The sequence below is a fragment of the Primulina huaijiensis genome, chromosome 17 (genome assembly GCF_012295235.1).
Source record: "Primulina huaijiensis isolate GDHJ02 chromosome 17, ASM1229523v2, whole genome shotgun sequence".
Classification (NCBI taxonomy): domain Eukaryota; kingdom Viridiplantae; phylum Streptophyta; class Magnoliopsida; order Lamiales; family Gesneriaceae; genus Primulina; species Primulina huaijiensis.
Genome location: NC_133322.1, coordinates 6,688,762 through 6,706,646, shown reverse-complemented (window position 1 = coordinate 6,706,646; position 17,885 = coordinate 6,688,762). Strand labels below are relative to the sequence as shown.

The 17,885-nt window shown below is 38.7% G+C and overlaps 2 protein-coding genes and 1 pseudogene across 2 annotated transcripts in view; 1 reads left to right on the top strand and 2 right to left on the bottom strand.

Annotated features, from left to right (window-relative positions):
* LOC140963338 (uncharacterized) overlaps positions 1 to 2,624 on the bottom strand; it is a 4,786-nt gene extending 2,162 nt beyond the window's left edge. Inside the window, exon 1 of the mRNA XM_073422631.1 lies at positions 5 to 2,624. Coding sequence (XP_073278732.1) covers positions 5 to 2,624 — 2,620 coding nt within the window. The remainder of the gene's footprint in view (positions 1 to 4) is intronic.
* Positions 2,625 to 3,890: 1,266 nt separating this feature from the next.
* Positions 3,891 to 7,192, bottom strand: LOC140962553 (IQ domain-containing protein IQM1-like; annotated as a pseudogene).
* A 7,993-nt stretch (positions 7,193 to 15,185) lies between these two features.
* Positions 15,186 to 17,373, top strand: LOC140962941 (uncharacterized). The gene has a single exon (XM_073422070.1). It carries the CDS (start codon positions 15,477 to 15,479, stop codon positions 16,995 to 16,997), a length of 1,521 nt encoding a protein of 506 aa, XP_073278171.1. The 5' UTR covers positions 15,186 to 15,476; the 3' UTR covers positions 16,998 to 17,373.
* Positions 17,374 to 17,885: the final 512 nt, after the last annotated feature.

Here is a 17,885-nt window from a genome sequence, read left to right as displayed (position 1 = left end):
ATACACTTTTGAGGATTCAGCTTCAGCCCGTAGGATCTGAGGGTGGCAAAGGTTTCCACCAAATCTGGTATGAGCTGGGCTGAGTCTTTTGATTTTACCATGATGTCGTCCACATACACTTCGACATTCCTTCCCACCTGCTCAGAAAATACTCTATCCATCAATCGCTGATACGTGGCTCCGGCATTTTTGAGTCCGAAGGGCATGACCACGTAACAGAAAGTTCCTTCAGAGGTGATGAAACTCACTTTATCTTGATCCTCCACAGCCAAGGGAATCTGATGGTACCCTTGATAAGCGTCCAACATGCACAAATACTGATGTCCAGCTGTGGAGTCCACCAATTGATCTATCCGAGGCAAAGGATAACAATCTTTAGGACATGCCTTGTTGAGATCTCTGAAGTCCACACACATCCTCCACTTCCCTGAACTCTTCGGAACAAGAACGACATTCGAGAGCCAAGTAGGAAACTGTACCTCTCGAATGTGCCCAGCATTGAGCAACTCTCCCACCTCCTTTTTTATAACTATATCTTTCTCGGGCCCGAAATGTCTTTTCTTCTGCTTCACGGGACGAGAATTTGGTAAAATGTTTAATCGGTGTTCTGCTACATCGGGGCTCGTCCATGTGAGCTCTTGGGCTGACCAAGCGAACCCGCTGAGATTAGCATGTAAACAAGTAATGAGTTCATCCCTGATCTCTAGGTCAAGGTCAGGGGCTATCCTTAGCGTCTTCTTATCGGGCCCCAATGCCACGATCTCCGGCTTCTCATCCATCACCTCATGAACCTCCCTCACTACTATGGGCAACCCGCTTCGCCCCCTTCTGATCATATTGACCTCAACACGCGCCCTCTTCCCCTCTTCTTTCACTATCCCCTCGTAACACCGACGCGCGACCCTCTGGTCCCCGCATAAGACTCCAACCTCCTTCCCTACAGGAAACTTCAACTTCTGATGATACGTGGACGCTACAGCTCTGAAATCCTTTAGGGCTGGTCGCCCCAGAATTCCATTATAAGCGGATGGGGTGTCCACCACAGTAAATGTTGTCATCTTCGTTACCCGTCGAGGCTCATGTCCCAAAGATAGAGGAAGGACAATCTGACCCAACGGTGGGATGGCATGTTCTGCAAACCCATATAGAGGAGTGGAGATCGGCTCGAACTCAAATCCCTCCACCTTCATCTGATCCAGAGTGCTCTTGAACAAGATATTCACTGAGCTTCCATTATCAATAAAGATTCGTGCCACATCGTAATTGGCAACGGTTGCTGTCACCACCAAGGCATCGTTATGTGGAGCCACAACGCCTCGGAGGTCTTCCGGCCCAAAACTGATGACCGGATCCTGGGGTAAGTCTGCACCCCTAGATATTTCAAAGCTCTCCAACCTTCTTCCATGCGCCTTCCGAGCTCGCCCGGAATCTCCATCAGTAGCACCCCCCGATATCATATGAATCATTCCTCTCGTGGGGTGGTTGTCCTCATTCCTTCCCCTCCTCGGCTCGACAGGTTCCCGAGGGACATCTTGATCTCGATCTTCTCTCCTCCATTCTCCAACCCTCTGATTTATCCAGGGAGGGCCTCGACCTCGTCTAGATGATGAACGAGATCTCGGTTCATCCCTGGATGAAGATCTTTCTTGCCTGCCTAGCGGTGGAAGCCTAGTACTGCTCTCCACCCTCTGCGACTTCTCCCCCTTCTCCCCTGATTCCCTTACCTCCATCACTTTATCCTGATTCCTGTTCAGAGGAACATGTGAGGAGAATTGTCCTCTACCTCTAGTTTTGTCCTCCTCCCTTTCGCCCGCACCCCTCTTCCTTCCTCCTCTCTCCGTCCCCTCAACTCTTCCTCCCCCAGGCCGCTGCTCCATCCTCTTGTACCGCTGAGCATCCTCTAGATTCACATATTTTTCCGCCCGAGCCAACAAATCATCATAGCTCGACGGAGGTTTCTTGACCAACGACTTGAAAAATTCTCCCCCCCTCAGCCCTTGGGTAAAAGCACTTATCATGATGTCGGGGGTAGCCGCTGGTATCTCCAGCGCTGCACTGTTGAAACGCTGGACAAATTCTCGCAAAGTTTCAGCCTCTTGCTGTTTCATCACAAACAAGCTCAAATAATTTTTTTGATGCCTCTTGCTGCTGGCAAATCGGTGCAAGAAAGCTGTAGCAAAATCCTCAAAAGACTGTATAGAGTTGGGCTGCAGGGTATTAAACCATTGCTGGGCTGACCTCACCAACGTGCCCAGAAACACCCTGCATCTGACTCCATCTGAATATTGGTGCAACAAAGCCGCATTCTCAAATCTCCCCAAGTGTTCCTCGGGGTCAGTATGTCCGTCATACTCACCAATGTTAGATTGTCGGAAATTCGGAGGAAGCCCTTCCTCCAAGATGGCTAGTGAAAAAGGGCTTCTTCTCTTGGGTACCGGCGCTCTGCTTCCTACCTGCTCCCTCAACCTCCGTATCTCTTTCCACATCTCCCCCATCTCACTAATCTCCCCAGTTGGGAGGGGTTGCGTCTCCTCCACCTTGCTCTGATGGACTTCAACATTTTCCTCACGTTCCTGACGAGCGACCTGTTCCTCTACAAACACAGACTCTTGATTCCTTTTCATGGCCTCATCCACTGTCCGGGTGATAAATTGGCCCAACTGCTCCAGGGTCAAGTTCCCCACGTTCTCATTGGGACGGGTTGGCTCGACCCTTGTCTCGTGAAGGGGCTGCTCGGTTCTTGTCTCTTGACGAGGGTGTTCCTGTCTCGTCTCAAGACGCGGTTGTTCATGTCTTGTCTCAACATGAGACTGTTCGGGTCCCCTCTGAGGACGCGATGATGCTGAGGTAGCTCTTCTACTTCCTTTCCTGCCTACCATCTCTACGTCTCAACTCAAGTCTTCCCACAGACGGCGCCAAGTGATACTCACGGGAAATTTCGTGTCCGATCCCAACGAGCGTCACTAGTTCAGACGTGGGCTTTAAGATCACCCTGAGCCTGAAATCAAGAATAAGACCGTTAGAAGGGGGCCAGGAGGGTGTCCTGGCGTAGCCCCTCCGACGCTCAAGTCAGAGACTGAGGATATATGGGGGGAGCAGCTAAGGGCGCTGCTGAAAACAATATAGTGAATGAATCAAATGAACACCCAAACCTGATATTTATAGGAGAATACCTGGGCCCTTGATGGGTCTGTCTTCCATTTGGGCTTGGGATGGGCCAGGGGTAGTGGGCTCATCCATGGGGTATCATAATATAATATCGGTAGCAAAAATAATTAATGCCATAATCTTTAACTTTATATATTTCACCTGTTGTATTGAGATGTAATTATGTAATTAAATTATTAGAATCGTGTAGGTTTTTTATTGTATACGAGTTTATTCAGTTTAATATACAAGGGATTGTTTGATTCATAGATGTAATAATAAAATATGCATAATATAAACATAATAAATTGAAAATTTTATATTGTTGGTGGTCCGACTTTGTGACAGTAAATAGTTTTTTTTACGAAAATATCATGTTTGTTTCGATAAATAATGTTTTTCATATATTTACTAATAACTACAATATCTAATTCACTTTAAAAATTCAAAAATTACATATTATCTCAGAAAATTACATATTTAATATAATTTTATTATCATTATCCAAATAATAATTAAAAACTATAACAGAATTTTATGAATGAACTCGATTTATTAATTATCATCGTTATGATTCATATACGTAATAGTCATTATTTTATATATACATCGCGTGTGCATCGTTCGTCATTATGAATAATATTATACACTTCCAAATGTTTTTAGATCTCGTGTACCAACTTCTTGTATAAAATATAATTACGTCGGAATAATTATTTTTTCATCAAATGTTCCACAAATTCTTGAATAACTCTTATTCAAAAGAAAGATTTTACAAATATAAATTTGGAACTTTGAACAGAAAATTATTCTCAAATAATGAATTAACCAAGCTATTTGCATGAGTTAGTTCTTTCTATCCAAAACTCAAAGATCAATCAATCCAGCTGGTGCTATTCCTATGCAAGTACCAGTTAAATTTCCATATTCATCTAGCTTAGTTGGTTAACCACAGTAACAGGGGTCCTCGGACTCAGCAACCCCATATACGCCACTCGTGGAGAGAGTCGAACCTTTGGACTAGGTCGTGGTGATGGTATGGGCCCGTAAATGTTGATAGGTCCACATGCCACTCGAGGTGAAAGGTTAGCTTGTTCGAGTGCTCGGGTTTGTAGCTCTGCAGGGTACTCGCGGACACATCCAATGCGTGGTCCGGCTCCTGTGCTCCATTTCCACGACATGCGTCTAGCCAAGTTGTACACGGGTTTATTATCTTCTGATATCTTGAGTCTAGAGTCAGTTCTTGGAGGCGATTCGGGTCTTGTGATAGGAGGAAGATCATCGTCTGTCGCACATCTCTGAATGAAAGAAGAGAGCAAAAAGACTATGATCAGATGGGAACTTAATCTGCCGATGAAATTTGTTTTGAACGTTTCCAATAATTACCGCTACGTTGGCAAGATCAACATGGTGCTCCTCGAGGAAGCCTATGAATTCTTTGAAGTTCTCTTCGGTTGGGAGATAGTGACCGCTGTAAGTCCAGATTGCCTGTTAAAGTTCAACAAAGTTTAGTCGGAATCATACATGAAATCAACCGTTAAGCATGAGTGTGTTTCTTTACCTCAAGAACACCTTTATGAGCGACCAATCGTCCGGCTGCTGTGATGGCTCCTCCAGCTAGGAAACTTGAGTGCTGGAAAAGGCCTTTTTTCTTCTGTCCAACATACAAAGTTCTCGTCGTGCTCAGAACGAATATCCATTTCGAGCCCTCGATTGTGTCCACCAAAATACCACTTCGTCTGTACACAAGTTTCCCGTTTTCGACCACGGCCTCGTATGCCTCCCTTTCATTCTGGTAGCAATAAATGATGGATCAGTAAAGCAAAACTTGACATGTTTGATACATCTGAGCTGAGAAATCACAATACTAATGATATATGTGTTCTTACTGGTCCTAGGTACTTGATGCATTGACATTGTAAATTGTTTCGTGGGCACTTTTCAAGGTTTATTTCTTTTCCATCTCCAACATCCAACCTTCATCACAGGACAAAAATAACATAAGAAAAGCCAGTTTATTGTATCTAGAGAAACAAAAAAAATACAGATTGGTTTTTGTTCTTTCAAACAGGACCAATGTATGCTCACCAGTAAAAGAAAGGTTGTGAACTTTCACTCATGAACCAGTTATCGTAATAGAGATGTAAATTATGTCCATAACGATGCCGTGGATCAATCTGATGAAACAAGGTAAACAAAATATGAATCAGGGGGATAAAACATAGCTTACTTGATTAGGTCTGACAGACTAAGTTTTTGGAGACTTACTGCTTCAAGCCAGTGCCGCAGAGCCAGTTTTTGAGCCTTTTCATCCTTGCACAAGCCCTTTCCTACCTGCAAGACATTCGATCTTAGTCCAAATTCGCAAAAAAAAATAAAATTAAACTGAAAATAAATTACAGGAAAACAAGATAGAAAGAATCGTAAAATTAGGTAGTTGAATATGAACTTTGGCTACTCTTGTACGTGCTCTAGCCCACCTTGAGATAGCTGTTTCGGGTTTCTCGTCAGTGAAGAACAACTCAGAGCTCCGTTTCAGAGTTACAAAGTCCAAGGCCTTCCACCTATAAAATTTCAATATAAGCCAAAAAAGAGTTAGTTAACCAATAAAAAGCCAAGAAAATGGGGGACGACATCATGCAACTCGATGATCAGAAACAAACCATAGCTCCTCCACAATAACTGCACAATCTGCAAGGTTTCTTCGAGTTCGGTAGCTCTTATATAGTTATATACCTTTTGCAGCTTCACAGCTGCCTCATCAAGCTCACTAACCGGGCGAGGAGTGAATAAAAACACGGGTTCAGAAGGAAGAGAAGCAGCAGAAACTGATTTATAAGCACTACCAATGGAATTGACATTCGAATCATCAGGTTCTGAATTCCGAATTTCTTGAACTAGATTCTTGAATGGAAGGGTATTTTCAATCACAAGTTTTTGGGGCTTGCAGTTCCACTTATCAAAGCTAGCAGCTCTTAAGTCCATTGTCTGATTTCCACCAGCTAAGCCAATATCGACTTTCAAATTGAGAAGACCGTGCGTTGTAATCGAATGCCAAACTGAAACGAGCACCGATAACGATAATCCCATCCAAGACTTCAAAGCCCTCACCTGCAAAGTTTGTTGTCAAATTCTACATCAATCACCATATAACATTTTACAGGAACACACATAACAGCTCTGCAATGAAAATGAATTCTTGTCAAGTTAAAAGAGTCGAATCAGTGTCTCAAGCGAAAACTACAAATCTTTACATCGGACTATCCAATAAAATTCAATGGTTGATCATTCAGACCCACAAAACAGTTCTTAGCGCGACAGTTAGGAGTTAGGACTATATTCGATGCTGACTTTTTCGAAATTCACGTGTAAATTTTTCGCTAAATCTTTCCAAGCCCGTCAAATCTTTGGGTTCCAGGGGTCGCAGGTGATTGATAAAACAACATATAAACATTATAATTTCTGCTAAGAACTCAAGTTTCGCCCCCTAATTATAAGTCTACACCCTAGTAAGATATAGCCCCATCTCCCCAAATCTTGGCCCCCCTTGACAATATCTATTGCTCCTACAGCAAAAAGCATTTCACTGTAAACAATTTAAAATCAAGAACCCATATTGAATCCTTGAAGAAAAATGTTTTCCCAGAATTTTTTTTTTTAAAAAAAAATAGAACCCAATCACTCACCAGATATTGACCACCTCCGTCTCCTCAAGTACCTTTTCCTGCCAAAGATGTCAGCAGATTTTTTATCCCAATGTGTTGTTTTAAATTAGAATCACCACTCAGATTTATATACTTGCGTCTATTGAAACTTCAAAGACGCGTTCCACGTGTGCATTAACGACTCTACAGTAGAGTTTGAATTCAATTCAATCGACAATCGGGTTTACACCAACAAAAAAATCTGCATGTTTTTCTTGAAATGTGAAAGCATACAAAAATGGTGGGTCGTCTCATTCAAAATGTTGGTGCTTCTTTTGAATCAAATTCAAAGCTCGATCTTTGAAGCACAAAGTTCCTCTGAGTTGAAAATATACATGCATGAGCACTATATTTTATATTAAAGGCTTTCAGCACTAGGGATGATGAGAATTTTCCCAGCGGGTTCGGACCAAACTCCGATAGGAAAACTCGAATTCGGGGACTAGTTATCGGGTTTGGATTTGGAGATTTTTTGAATCCTCGTAATAGATCGTGGACGGATACGAAGATATTATCTATCAACCCTCTCCAATAATACTATAATAATGATATTAAATTAATATATGTATAATAACATGTACATATTCACGTACCATTAATGTTTATAATTTTACATCTCATCCCCATTGATCGACACTATCATTTTTTTCCCTTCACCATTTCAGCTACTGATAAATTGCCGTAGTTGAGCACTGAAAATAAAAATTAAATACATTTCCGGGAAGCTCTCGACGAGGGCTATCTTTCTATATCACTTTTTTTTAAGAAATATTTTGACCTCGTCAGTTATTAATTCCCGTCAGCCACCTGTTCTACCTCAATTTGCTGTCGTAGTTGTCGACCGCCATGCAACTTAGAACCAAGGTTTGGGGAAGATTGTAGCTCAATTTTGGAACCAAGAAGTTTTTTTTTAAACTGTTGTAGGCAAAATTCGAATCTAAGGTTCAAATTTATGCATTTGAGTTTGATTTTTTTGGGTTTGACGGTTGATATAAGTTTTATTATTGGTTGCAGGTGAATCATTGAGCCAATATTCAAATTTTCTGAAATTATTGGAGAAATATTTCGAATTTTTTGGATTTATATTATTGGAAATTCGAATTTTATTGTTTAATAATTCTATATTGGATGTTTAATAATTTAAAGATTTAATTCCTACAGGGTCGAGGATAGGGATTCCCGAGTTAGATAGAATCAAAATGGGATGGGAATATAATTCGGAAACAATGATGAGTATGACAAACCTGCTCCTTCATCCCATCCCATTACTATTTCTTAAGCAGGGATCAGGGAATAAGAAATTAATCTCCGCGGGATCGGACATGAGGATTCCCCTATCAGACATAAATGGGGCGGGTATCAAAGCAGAAATATAATTTGAGGGCGAGGACGGGGGTGGGTTTGTCCCATTGTCATTCCAACTGAGCACAAGAAAGAAACATGAGAACCTTTTCCACGCGCACGCAAATATGAAAAGACTTTCAAACAAAGCAAGCGGTAAATTATTGTTTCCACGAATCATCTATATAGATGAAATTTTTTTATGCTATCATTTTCACATATCAAAATTTTTAGACATTTAGGACTCGTCATTCTTGATACAACACCATATAGTTGAACATGACTAAAAACAAGATTATTCAAAAGAAGTCACGAGTTAGATAAAGAATAACTCTGAATTTTATTTATTTTCATTGTATATGATACACTAAAAAAAACTACGTTCGTTAGAATTTGAAAGAAAGCCTTTTATCAGAAAGAATCAACAACATTATTAGAATAATCTCTTTATGACCCACATCACTTCTAGTATGAATCTTTCTCTTCAAAACATGGTTTCCGAGCCTTATCACAATCAATTTAATGTCATTGCATAATCCACGAGAGTGCTTTATGTATCGCAACATGAATGACACTCTAGAACATCTCATTCCATTTAAGAATTACGGGGTATGCACGTCGTACAATAGATCAATATTTTTATCTGAATGACATGTCGTATTAGAACTTAAATACAACATTCCCTCAAAATAGTTCTTTGAAATCATGTGTCCATTTACGCACTTAAAAATCAAGAGTCGGTTTCAACATAGATCTCTACTGAAAATATGTCGTATCACTCACAGTAATGCCGAACGTTAGGTGTGTGCTCTTAACAATTGTTAGAGTAGGATCGTTGAGATATTTAAGCAAAAGTTCATCAGAAATATCAATTGTTTCATAGCCATCATTTGATTATCAAATTTTTTCATCTCCGATATTAACAATACAATCTGAAAATTGTTTCACTTCATAACATTCTTCATAAGAATCTAAATTTTACAGTCACTTGTTTTTTGTCGATTTAGAACAGTGCAGTGTCTCCAAATGTACGACGAATTGATAGTGACAAGAACAATATACTGTCTACTGCCATTTGGAATAACATGCAATATTTGATAAAAATCAACACCGAAAACAACTGTTTTGCCTCTAAAAGTCAGGTGTATACTTGAAGGTGTAATGCCTGAGATTTGATTACCGTAATCTGAGATTAATCTGAAGTAATCAAGGTAATTATAGACGGAAAGTATTAGACCGGGAAAGACGAGAAAAGACGCGAAATATGTGCGAGGGCGGTGCTATTCGCGCACATGCGCGACCGGATGCGCACGCATGCGCGGAACGGGTAGAAGACCCCGCGCATATGCGCGGAGTGATGGCGCGCATATGCGCGAGGATACAGCAGCTAAAGTGTGAATTCCAGAAAACCTCGCGCACATGCGCGGAAGTGAGGCGCGCATATGCACGAGTTGCAATATGCCGAGACAGTAGGTCTCGCGCATATGCGCGGAGCAAGGGCGCGCATATGCGCGATGCGTCCATTAGCTAAAGTAAATTTCCAGAGAATGTGGCGCACATGCGCAAAAGACGAACGCGCATATGCGCGAGAAGCCAAGCGCCATGTCCAGAGAACCTCGCGCATATGCGCCGAGGGAAGGCGCGCATATGCGCGAGAGCTGCCGAGATTCACGCGCCGAGACATATGGTCTCGCGCATATGCGCCGAGTGATGTCGCGCATATGCGCGAGACGTGTTGCGTGAAGGATTATGCCACGTTCTTTAGCCATGCAATTGATATATATAAAAGCTGCATTCCTTCAATTCCATAGCAAGGAAATCAGGAGAAGCTCCGGGGAGACTTGCCAAAAATCCTTACGCCTTTTATTGTCAAAATTTGAAGTTTACGAAAGATCCGTCTGTCCGATTTTGAATCCGACTTCAGTATTGTGTTTCTATCGACGCAGGCTACAACTGGACGTAAGTTTTGTTACGTTTAGATACGATTTGAAATTATGATATTGTCAGAATCGAATATGAATCATATATGGTGTTTTTGATACAGTAGACATCGTATATTTGAAGTCAGATCAAAGAACAGACTATTTATGTAATTGTTATGATTTTTGGAGTTGATTCGATTTAGATTCGATATGAGATTTGCATTATCGTTGAGATTATGAGTTATACCGATATCGATTATGAGTTCTGGTAGTATATCTATGATGTTGAGATTGACGGGGTTATCGAGATTGTATTGTTAGGCCGTCGAAACATCCGTAAATTGATATTGATCAGATTCGGTATTGATTGAGATTGTATCGTTGTATCGTTGACATTGACAGATTATATTGTGATTTGAGTATTGATCAGAGCAGGTCTTAAATTGAGTTGTACATTTGATATTGTGCATATTGATATTGTCATTGCCAGATTTGGGTATGGACAGATTGGAATGCGAGACTTCGTCTTCGTCAGACCGAGAAGACAAAGGTATAAATCAATGTGAATCGGGAGATCGACTTAAGTCAGATTGGACTTGAGTTTCCCTAAATCACATACTTGTATGTTATCGTTTTTCATACATTTATATCGTTTGAATGAATATGCTTTGGGTATTGATTTATAGAAAAGCATAGAGTAGTAGATAGCTATTGAGTGAGAGTCACTGACAGAAGGGCCATATTAGGACAGAGTTGTTAATGGCCCATTGCACATTGTCAGAGTTAGAGTTTAGGTAGATATACCTAGTCTTTGGCAGAACAGCCAAGACACCGGACGTTTGGTCATATCGATGTGCTTATAAGAAGAGCGACTTCTATGGTAGATAATCGATATAGAGAGGACCAAAGTCCGTAAATAAGAACGTACCGCCACCACGATCGGGAAAGTAGGTGGGAGATTGTTGCGTTCTTATTCAGGTCGGGATCCCTATATTAGAAATGAGTCGAGTTTGAGTCTGGGAGTCACAGAGGGTGATTTTTTATTTGATATTGAATCATGTTCCTGATTTTGGTACTTGTTTGGAGTATGATTGATAGTTGATATTAACTCATGTGTTGTTTGAGATACATGTTATGTATATCTGATGCATGCTTTTTTATTGTTTATATGACTGCATGTATACTTGGTTTATACTGGGAATGTAATTCTCACCGGAGTTATCCGGCTGTTGTCTTGTTTGTATGTGTGCATGACAACAGGTGGGACAGGATCAGGGTCAAGAAGAGAACGAGACATGACTAGTTAGCGTGGAGATCCGGGCTCATAAGTAAATTAGGATTCATCACTGATATGTAGTTGGACCTAGTTAAATTATTATAGACAATACAAGATTTGTATGTTTATGTTTAATATGTATTTCAGATTGAATTACATTACGTGTCCGCTTTGTATTTAAAAAAAAATTTAGACCCTGTTTATTATCATTGATTAAATTGACCCAATGATGATTAAGAATATGATTAGCGTCCGGGTCCCCACAGAAGGATTATTAAATCTCATTATATTTTTCATGTTTTTATCCAATGCTTCAAAACAAAACTTATGCATCATTGGATTCTCATCTCAAATGATGAGTTTTTATTTTATAACAAGCTCATAATGATGACTCTCTTGTTTGATATTGCATTTTGATTTCTTATTAGGATTAAATGAAATTTGAAAGCGGTAATGAACAGTTCTTCCACGACCCGCCCATATTAAACGAAGGAGTCATTTGTGTATTTTGATTGAAATATTATCTAACAATTGTATTTGGGCAGTATATGTTATGACAGTATATGCATGTTAAATCAATTATGCGAATTCACACACATAAATATCACAGAAGCTTAACTGTAATTAATTAAAATACTATAAACGACGCATATTTTGAACTTGGTTTTTATTTTCAATTAAAAAAAATTGAATGTGATTTCTATTTTCAATAAAAAAAAAATTTCAAATTTGAATTTTGATCCATAATTCCAAAATACAAACGTAAGTTTCTATTAATCTTAATGGAAAACTGAAAATTTATTAAATATAGCATTAATACTTATTTATTTATTTTTTTAGCAAAACATACTATATATAGCAGACAACTTTATATATATATATATATATATATATATATATATATTTGAGATCCTGACGTAAAATTAATTAGAAACTCAAACTTTTTTTTGGCGTTGTAACTTTTGAGATTATGCAATAACCTATATAAAATACGCTAACCAGGTAATACAATAATCACATTAGGCGACTATACACGACATGCACGTCCAAAAAATTGTTGGTAGAAGAACTCAAGGTTATTGATCATTGGTCAATCGCTTATCTACTTTACCAATTTAAACACTCATGAGCGGCGGATCAAATTTATTTTTCTTTTCATCGATGTTGAGGAAATAAAAACGTATTCCGTCATTTTATCCTCACACGATTTCTAAGAAATTGTATTTCTATTAATATATCACAAATCACAATTGTAATTAGGCGACTTGACTTGTTTTGAATATGTATTTTTTTTAAATTAAAAAAATTTATTTTACAAGTCAAAGTAAAACCATTTAATATTTAAATTGAATAAATATAAATATTTTATTTAGCATTCAGTCTGAAAAAATACATATTTAGGTGAATAATAATTCAAATACGTTTCTATATATGTGTATTGTTTAACTACCATTTTAATTGGACTTATATTTCTTCTTTTTTTTATTATGACGTGAGAATCTCAAATCGCTATCATTCAGAGTGACAATGGCAGATATTTCTTTTCGTTACAAAGTTAAAAATGTTGTTTTTTCTTTTTATAATTATACATGATTATTAAAATAATGGAGAAACAATTATTTAGTACGTTAAATATATAATTAATTAATTAATTGTGTGTAAAGGATCAACTAGGCTAATATGACTGGAAGGGTTAACATGATAAATAAAATAAATAATTATTAAAATCATTTTTGATGAATTAATTAGTCATGTCGAATAATAAATATTTCATTATTAGATATGGGAAATGCATGCTTTCTATAAGTTATATTTTATTTTTTAGATATGTTGTTTTTTTAAATTAAATGAAAATAATCTACAATACATTTTATAGGTTAAAATGGTGTGATTTATATGGGAAAAAATATTTAATTAGAAGCATCTTTGCAAATATATTAAAATTTAAATTATTTCGATCAACCTTTTTTTTAATCTTTTTTCGAGGAACAAATAGAAAAGCACAATCTTTTCCTGGGAAAATTGTGATTTTATTTTTATAAGTTGGTTGGTATGAGAGTTTAGTTTTATAATTTTTCAAAGTTTTGTTTTCATTTGACTCGAATATGTGAAAACAAAAAAACTAGTGTGTTTGTGTAATCTTTTTGGGTTCGCTTTAATGCTTAGGACTTAGAGCAGTGTCATGACCCTTAATTCAAGTATTATAACACATGCCAACACATTGTTACATGAGAAAAACTATTTGATGATGCTTTGGAAAGACATGGTTCATATTTGGACTCGTACAGAAAGAGAGGATCAAAGCAGGACCAGATTACAAGTTGTTCTCGGGAAATTGGGTAGAGACCCGAATAGAAGCTAATCAGGGTCATCTCGTCTTACCAGATTTCATCTTTTCTGACCATGGTTTATCTCCATCGACCAGAATTCAAGTCACCTGAACAATATCATCTCGTAACACCAGGGTTCAAGTCACTCGACCAGTGTCATTTCGCTCGACCGAGGTTCATATTTCTTGATCAGAGTTCATCTCGTCCAAATAAGGTTTATCTCACTTAATCACATGCAAAAATCTTTTTAGATCGGGTTCTTTCTCACTTGGACCAATCGCAAGGAGATGGGCCTACCAGTATGGTCACCATACCTCGAAATCATTAGCATGACAATCAATGTTCATGATAAGACCAACACAATATGGGTCGCCATGTCTACTGACAAAAAACAAGGCATGAGCAGTCGTCGGAGGACAAGACGTGAGCAGATGTCTAATTAAAAACAGTGTGTAGGCATCATAGTCGAGGTCATCTTCTCCCATATACATAACAAGGTTTGCTCATACATTAGGAGGATGAGATATTGTATTCTGCATTCAATAAATTCCCCTCTACGTAGTTAACCATGTAGTGACTTGAACGTCGAAATGGGCACGTCGGAAACCCTTCTAGCGTCTCACTGACATTTTTCTATTGAGTATGTGCAGATCGTCTGACATGACTCATAGGTTAGGTCAGGCGACCCGAGTTCATCCCATAAGGTCAGACAAGGCTCATTCCATCAGGTCAGGCCAGACTCATTCCATCAAGTCAAAAAATATTCACAGAGAAAGTATAATTCTTTGCCCAGTAGATTGCACACATAGCTCACCCAATCTACTCGGACATCATCACTTTTTTTATTCATTCATAGAAACAATTTTAATATCTCTGGGAGTACACACTGCACGTGTTATTCTCAAATTCATTTATCCATGGGAATATTATTCTTAGAGAATGTTTTTAAATCTAGGTTATTTGATCAAGGCCTTCGTATACAATCTACGCGTCTTGTTCATTAGCCAATATTACAATTATCATAGCTTTATTTAGTAAATTGAATTGTAATTGGAATTGATTCTGACTTAACCACCTTTATTAAATAAACTAATTTAAAATTTTTTCTAAGATTTTTTTTAGAATACATCCAAATAAAAAGCCACAATAATGTTTTTTGGGGTATATATATGAATTTAAATGTATCTTTAAAATAAATATTTTTTAATTTTTTTAAGGATATTTGTATTATTTTTTTCCTTACAAAAAGTAAAAAGATCAATCAATCAACACAAAAACATGTGTGAGACGATTTCACATGTTGTATTTTGTGAGAGGGATCTCTTATTTGAATTATCCATGAAAAAATATTATTTTTTATGTAAGAATATTACTTTTTATTGTGAATATCTATATGATTGATTAGTCTCAGAGATAAAGATTCGTGAGATCATCTCACAATAGACTTATTCATCAATCAATTCACACGTGGTGGTTTTTCTTGGCCGGACCAATCATGGAACCTAAACTTGGCGTGCACTGTGCTCCTACCACAGAGTCTCCTACCCACTCCGCCGGCCCACCTACCATTTTATCAAGCACGCATGCGCAGCGGACAGTGGAGTGTCGGGGAGCAATAGCTTATGTTCGATCGAGTAATTCTTCCAGTACTTGAACCGCTGACCAAAGCTGAGACCGAAATCCAAGAATCTTTGGAGGGGTTTTGTATTCGTTGCGGTTTCTTCGCTACCCGTTTCTCAAGATCTTGAAATCTGATATGAGATCAGATTCGGTGCCCATTTTGAGCCCCGAAAGTGAGACCATGCCGATACCGCTCTCGATCAAAGAAGAAGACGATGAACTTGCGAGCTCGACGACCAAAGCCCTTCTACCCTTTGACACGGACTATTTTTCATCGAGTTCTTCGCAAAAGTCTCCCTCCAGATCTACGATTCTGTTCGTTTCTCTCATTTTAACGACCTGCATCGCTCTTTCTGCTGCACTTGCATTTGGGTTTTTGTTTTTCTCTGTCGCTGATAGCTCCACTTCCTCTTCTATAGCATCGTCAGCATCTGATTCTACTTCCAATGTTGAATTCTCAAGATCTCTCACAAAGCTAAAACAACCTGTCGTCTTATTGATTTCCTCCGATGGATTCAGGTTTGGGTATCAGTACAAGACAGATGTTCCGAGTATTAATAGACTGATTCAGAATGGGACTGAAGCTGAGCTGGGATTGATTCCAGTGTTTCCAACTATTACCTTCCCCAACCATTACTCCATTGTCACAGGTTTGTACCCTGCTTATCATGGAATTATTAATAATTATTTTACTGATCCGGAGACTGGTGACCACTTCAATATGGCTAGTCATGAACCCAAGTGGTGGCTGGGTGAACCCCTGTGGGAGACTGTGGTTAATAATGGATTGAAGGCTTCAACTTATTTCTGGCCTGGTTCTGAGGTACACAAGGGTTCTTGGAATTGTCCCAAGGATTATTGCATGTTTTATAATAAATCTGTGCCTTTTGAAGAAAGAGTTGATACTGTTTTGAAGTACTTTGATTTGCCTAGTAGCGAGATCCCCTCATTTATGACATTGTATTTCGAGGATCCTGATCATCAAGGCCATCAGGTTGGTCCTGATGATCCTCAGATTACTGAAGCTATTGTTGAAGTGGATAAGTTGATTGGGAGATTGATTCTTGGTCTGGAACAGAGAGGGGTTTTTGAGGATGTGAATATCATTTTGTTAGGTGATCATGGGATGGTGGGTACTTGTGACCGAAAGTTGATATTTTTAGATGATCTAGTGAAATGGATTGAGATTCCGAAGGAATGGGTTCAATCTTACAGTCCACTGCTTGCAATTAGTCCGCCTCCTGGTTATTCGTCGAAGGATATTGTTGCTAAGATGAACGAGGGGTTGAAGTCGGGTAATGTAGGAAATGGGCAGTATTTGACAGTTTATCTCAAAGAGGAACTTCCTAGCAGGCTGCATTATTCATCTAGTTATCGAATCCCGCCAATTATTGGGTTGATTGCGGAGGGGTTTAAAGTGGAGCAGAAGAGTACAAAAAAGCAAGAATGTGGAGGAGCACATGGATATGACAACGAATTTTTCTCCATGCGGACCATATTTTTTGCTCATGGACCTCGATTTGCCAGGGGACGGAAAGTCCCGTCTTTTGAGAATGTTCAGATTTACAACTTAGTTACAACAATCCTGGGCATCCAGGGAGCTTCTAACAACGGTTCGGTGTTGTTTCCCCAGGGTATTCTCTTGCCTAGCCATTAAAATCAGATTCTCGCATTCAAAGAAGTGCTATTGTGCACTATGCCAGACAGGACAGTACAAGGAGTGAGCCAAACTTAGTGATGAATTTTCCTGATGAGTAATGACAGAAGAATCTTGACTGGAGCTTTGTGTTTCTCCAGGACGATATCACAAATAATTGGATTTCACATGTACTTTGTTGTATTAAATTCGGTGGCTCTTATCTTTGATACCTTTTTTTTCCTGTTGAATCATTGTGTAATATGAGCTGAATATAAATGTGGAACAACTATCCAAATGCAGATGTTGCATAAAGTATTCTAATGTTAGTGATCAGGAATATTAAGAAACCATCCTATGAATGATTCTGATTATTCAATATATTCCGTAGTCGGGTAACATGCCTGATCCTCTTATTTGGTTGAGAGTGATGATGGGATGTCACTTTCTTTCAATTTTCATGGTAGCAACGTTAGGAACTATAGACCACAGTCTGAATCAGATCTCATATAGTTGCTCCGATCAAATGCTTTTGATAACGATTGAATTCTTCTTGATCATAGTCTTGTACCTTCGTCAAATTTTTTGGGTCTTTGTACTTGGCCGCAGTCTTGCAGAACTTCAAGTATCCTTGCATCATACCATTTATTTCAATACTATTTTCTATATTTCAAGAAACGGTTTCATGTTTAGAGCAGTGTAGAATGTTTCCACCAGTTCTTTGGTTTTCCTATGACCACTTATGTTAGATGAATATAGTCAAGGTTGATTGAATAATGTGATACAGACCGTATGCCACAACAAATAATTAATCAGTCGCAAGATGTCTCTAAGTCTATTAGCAACTTGGAGATCAAACATTTTGCTCATACGACATTTGACAACTTCAAGTTACATATTCTGAAGAAC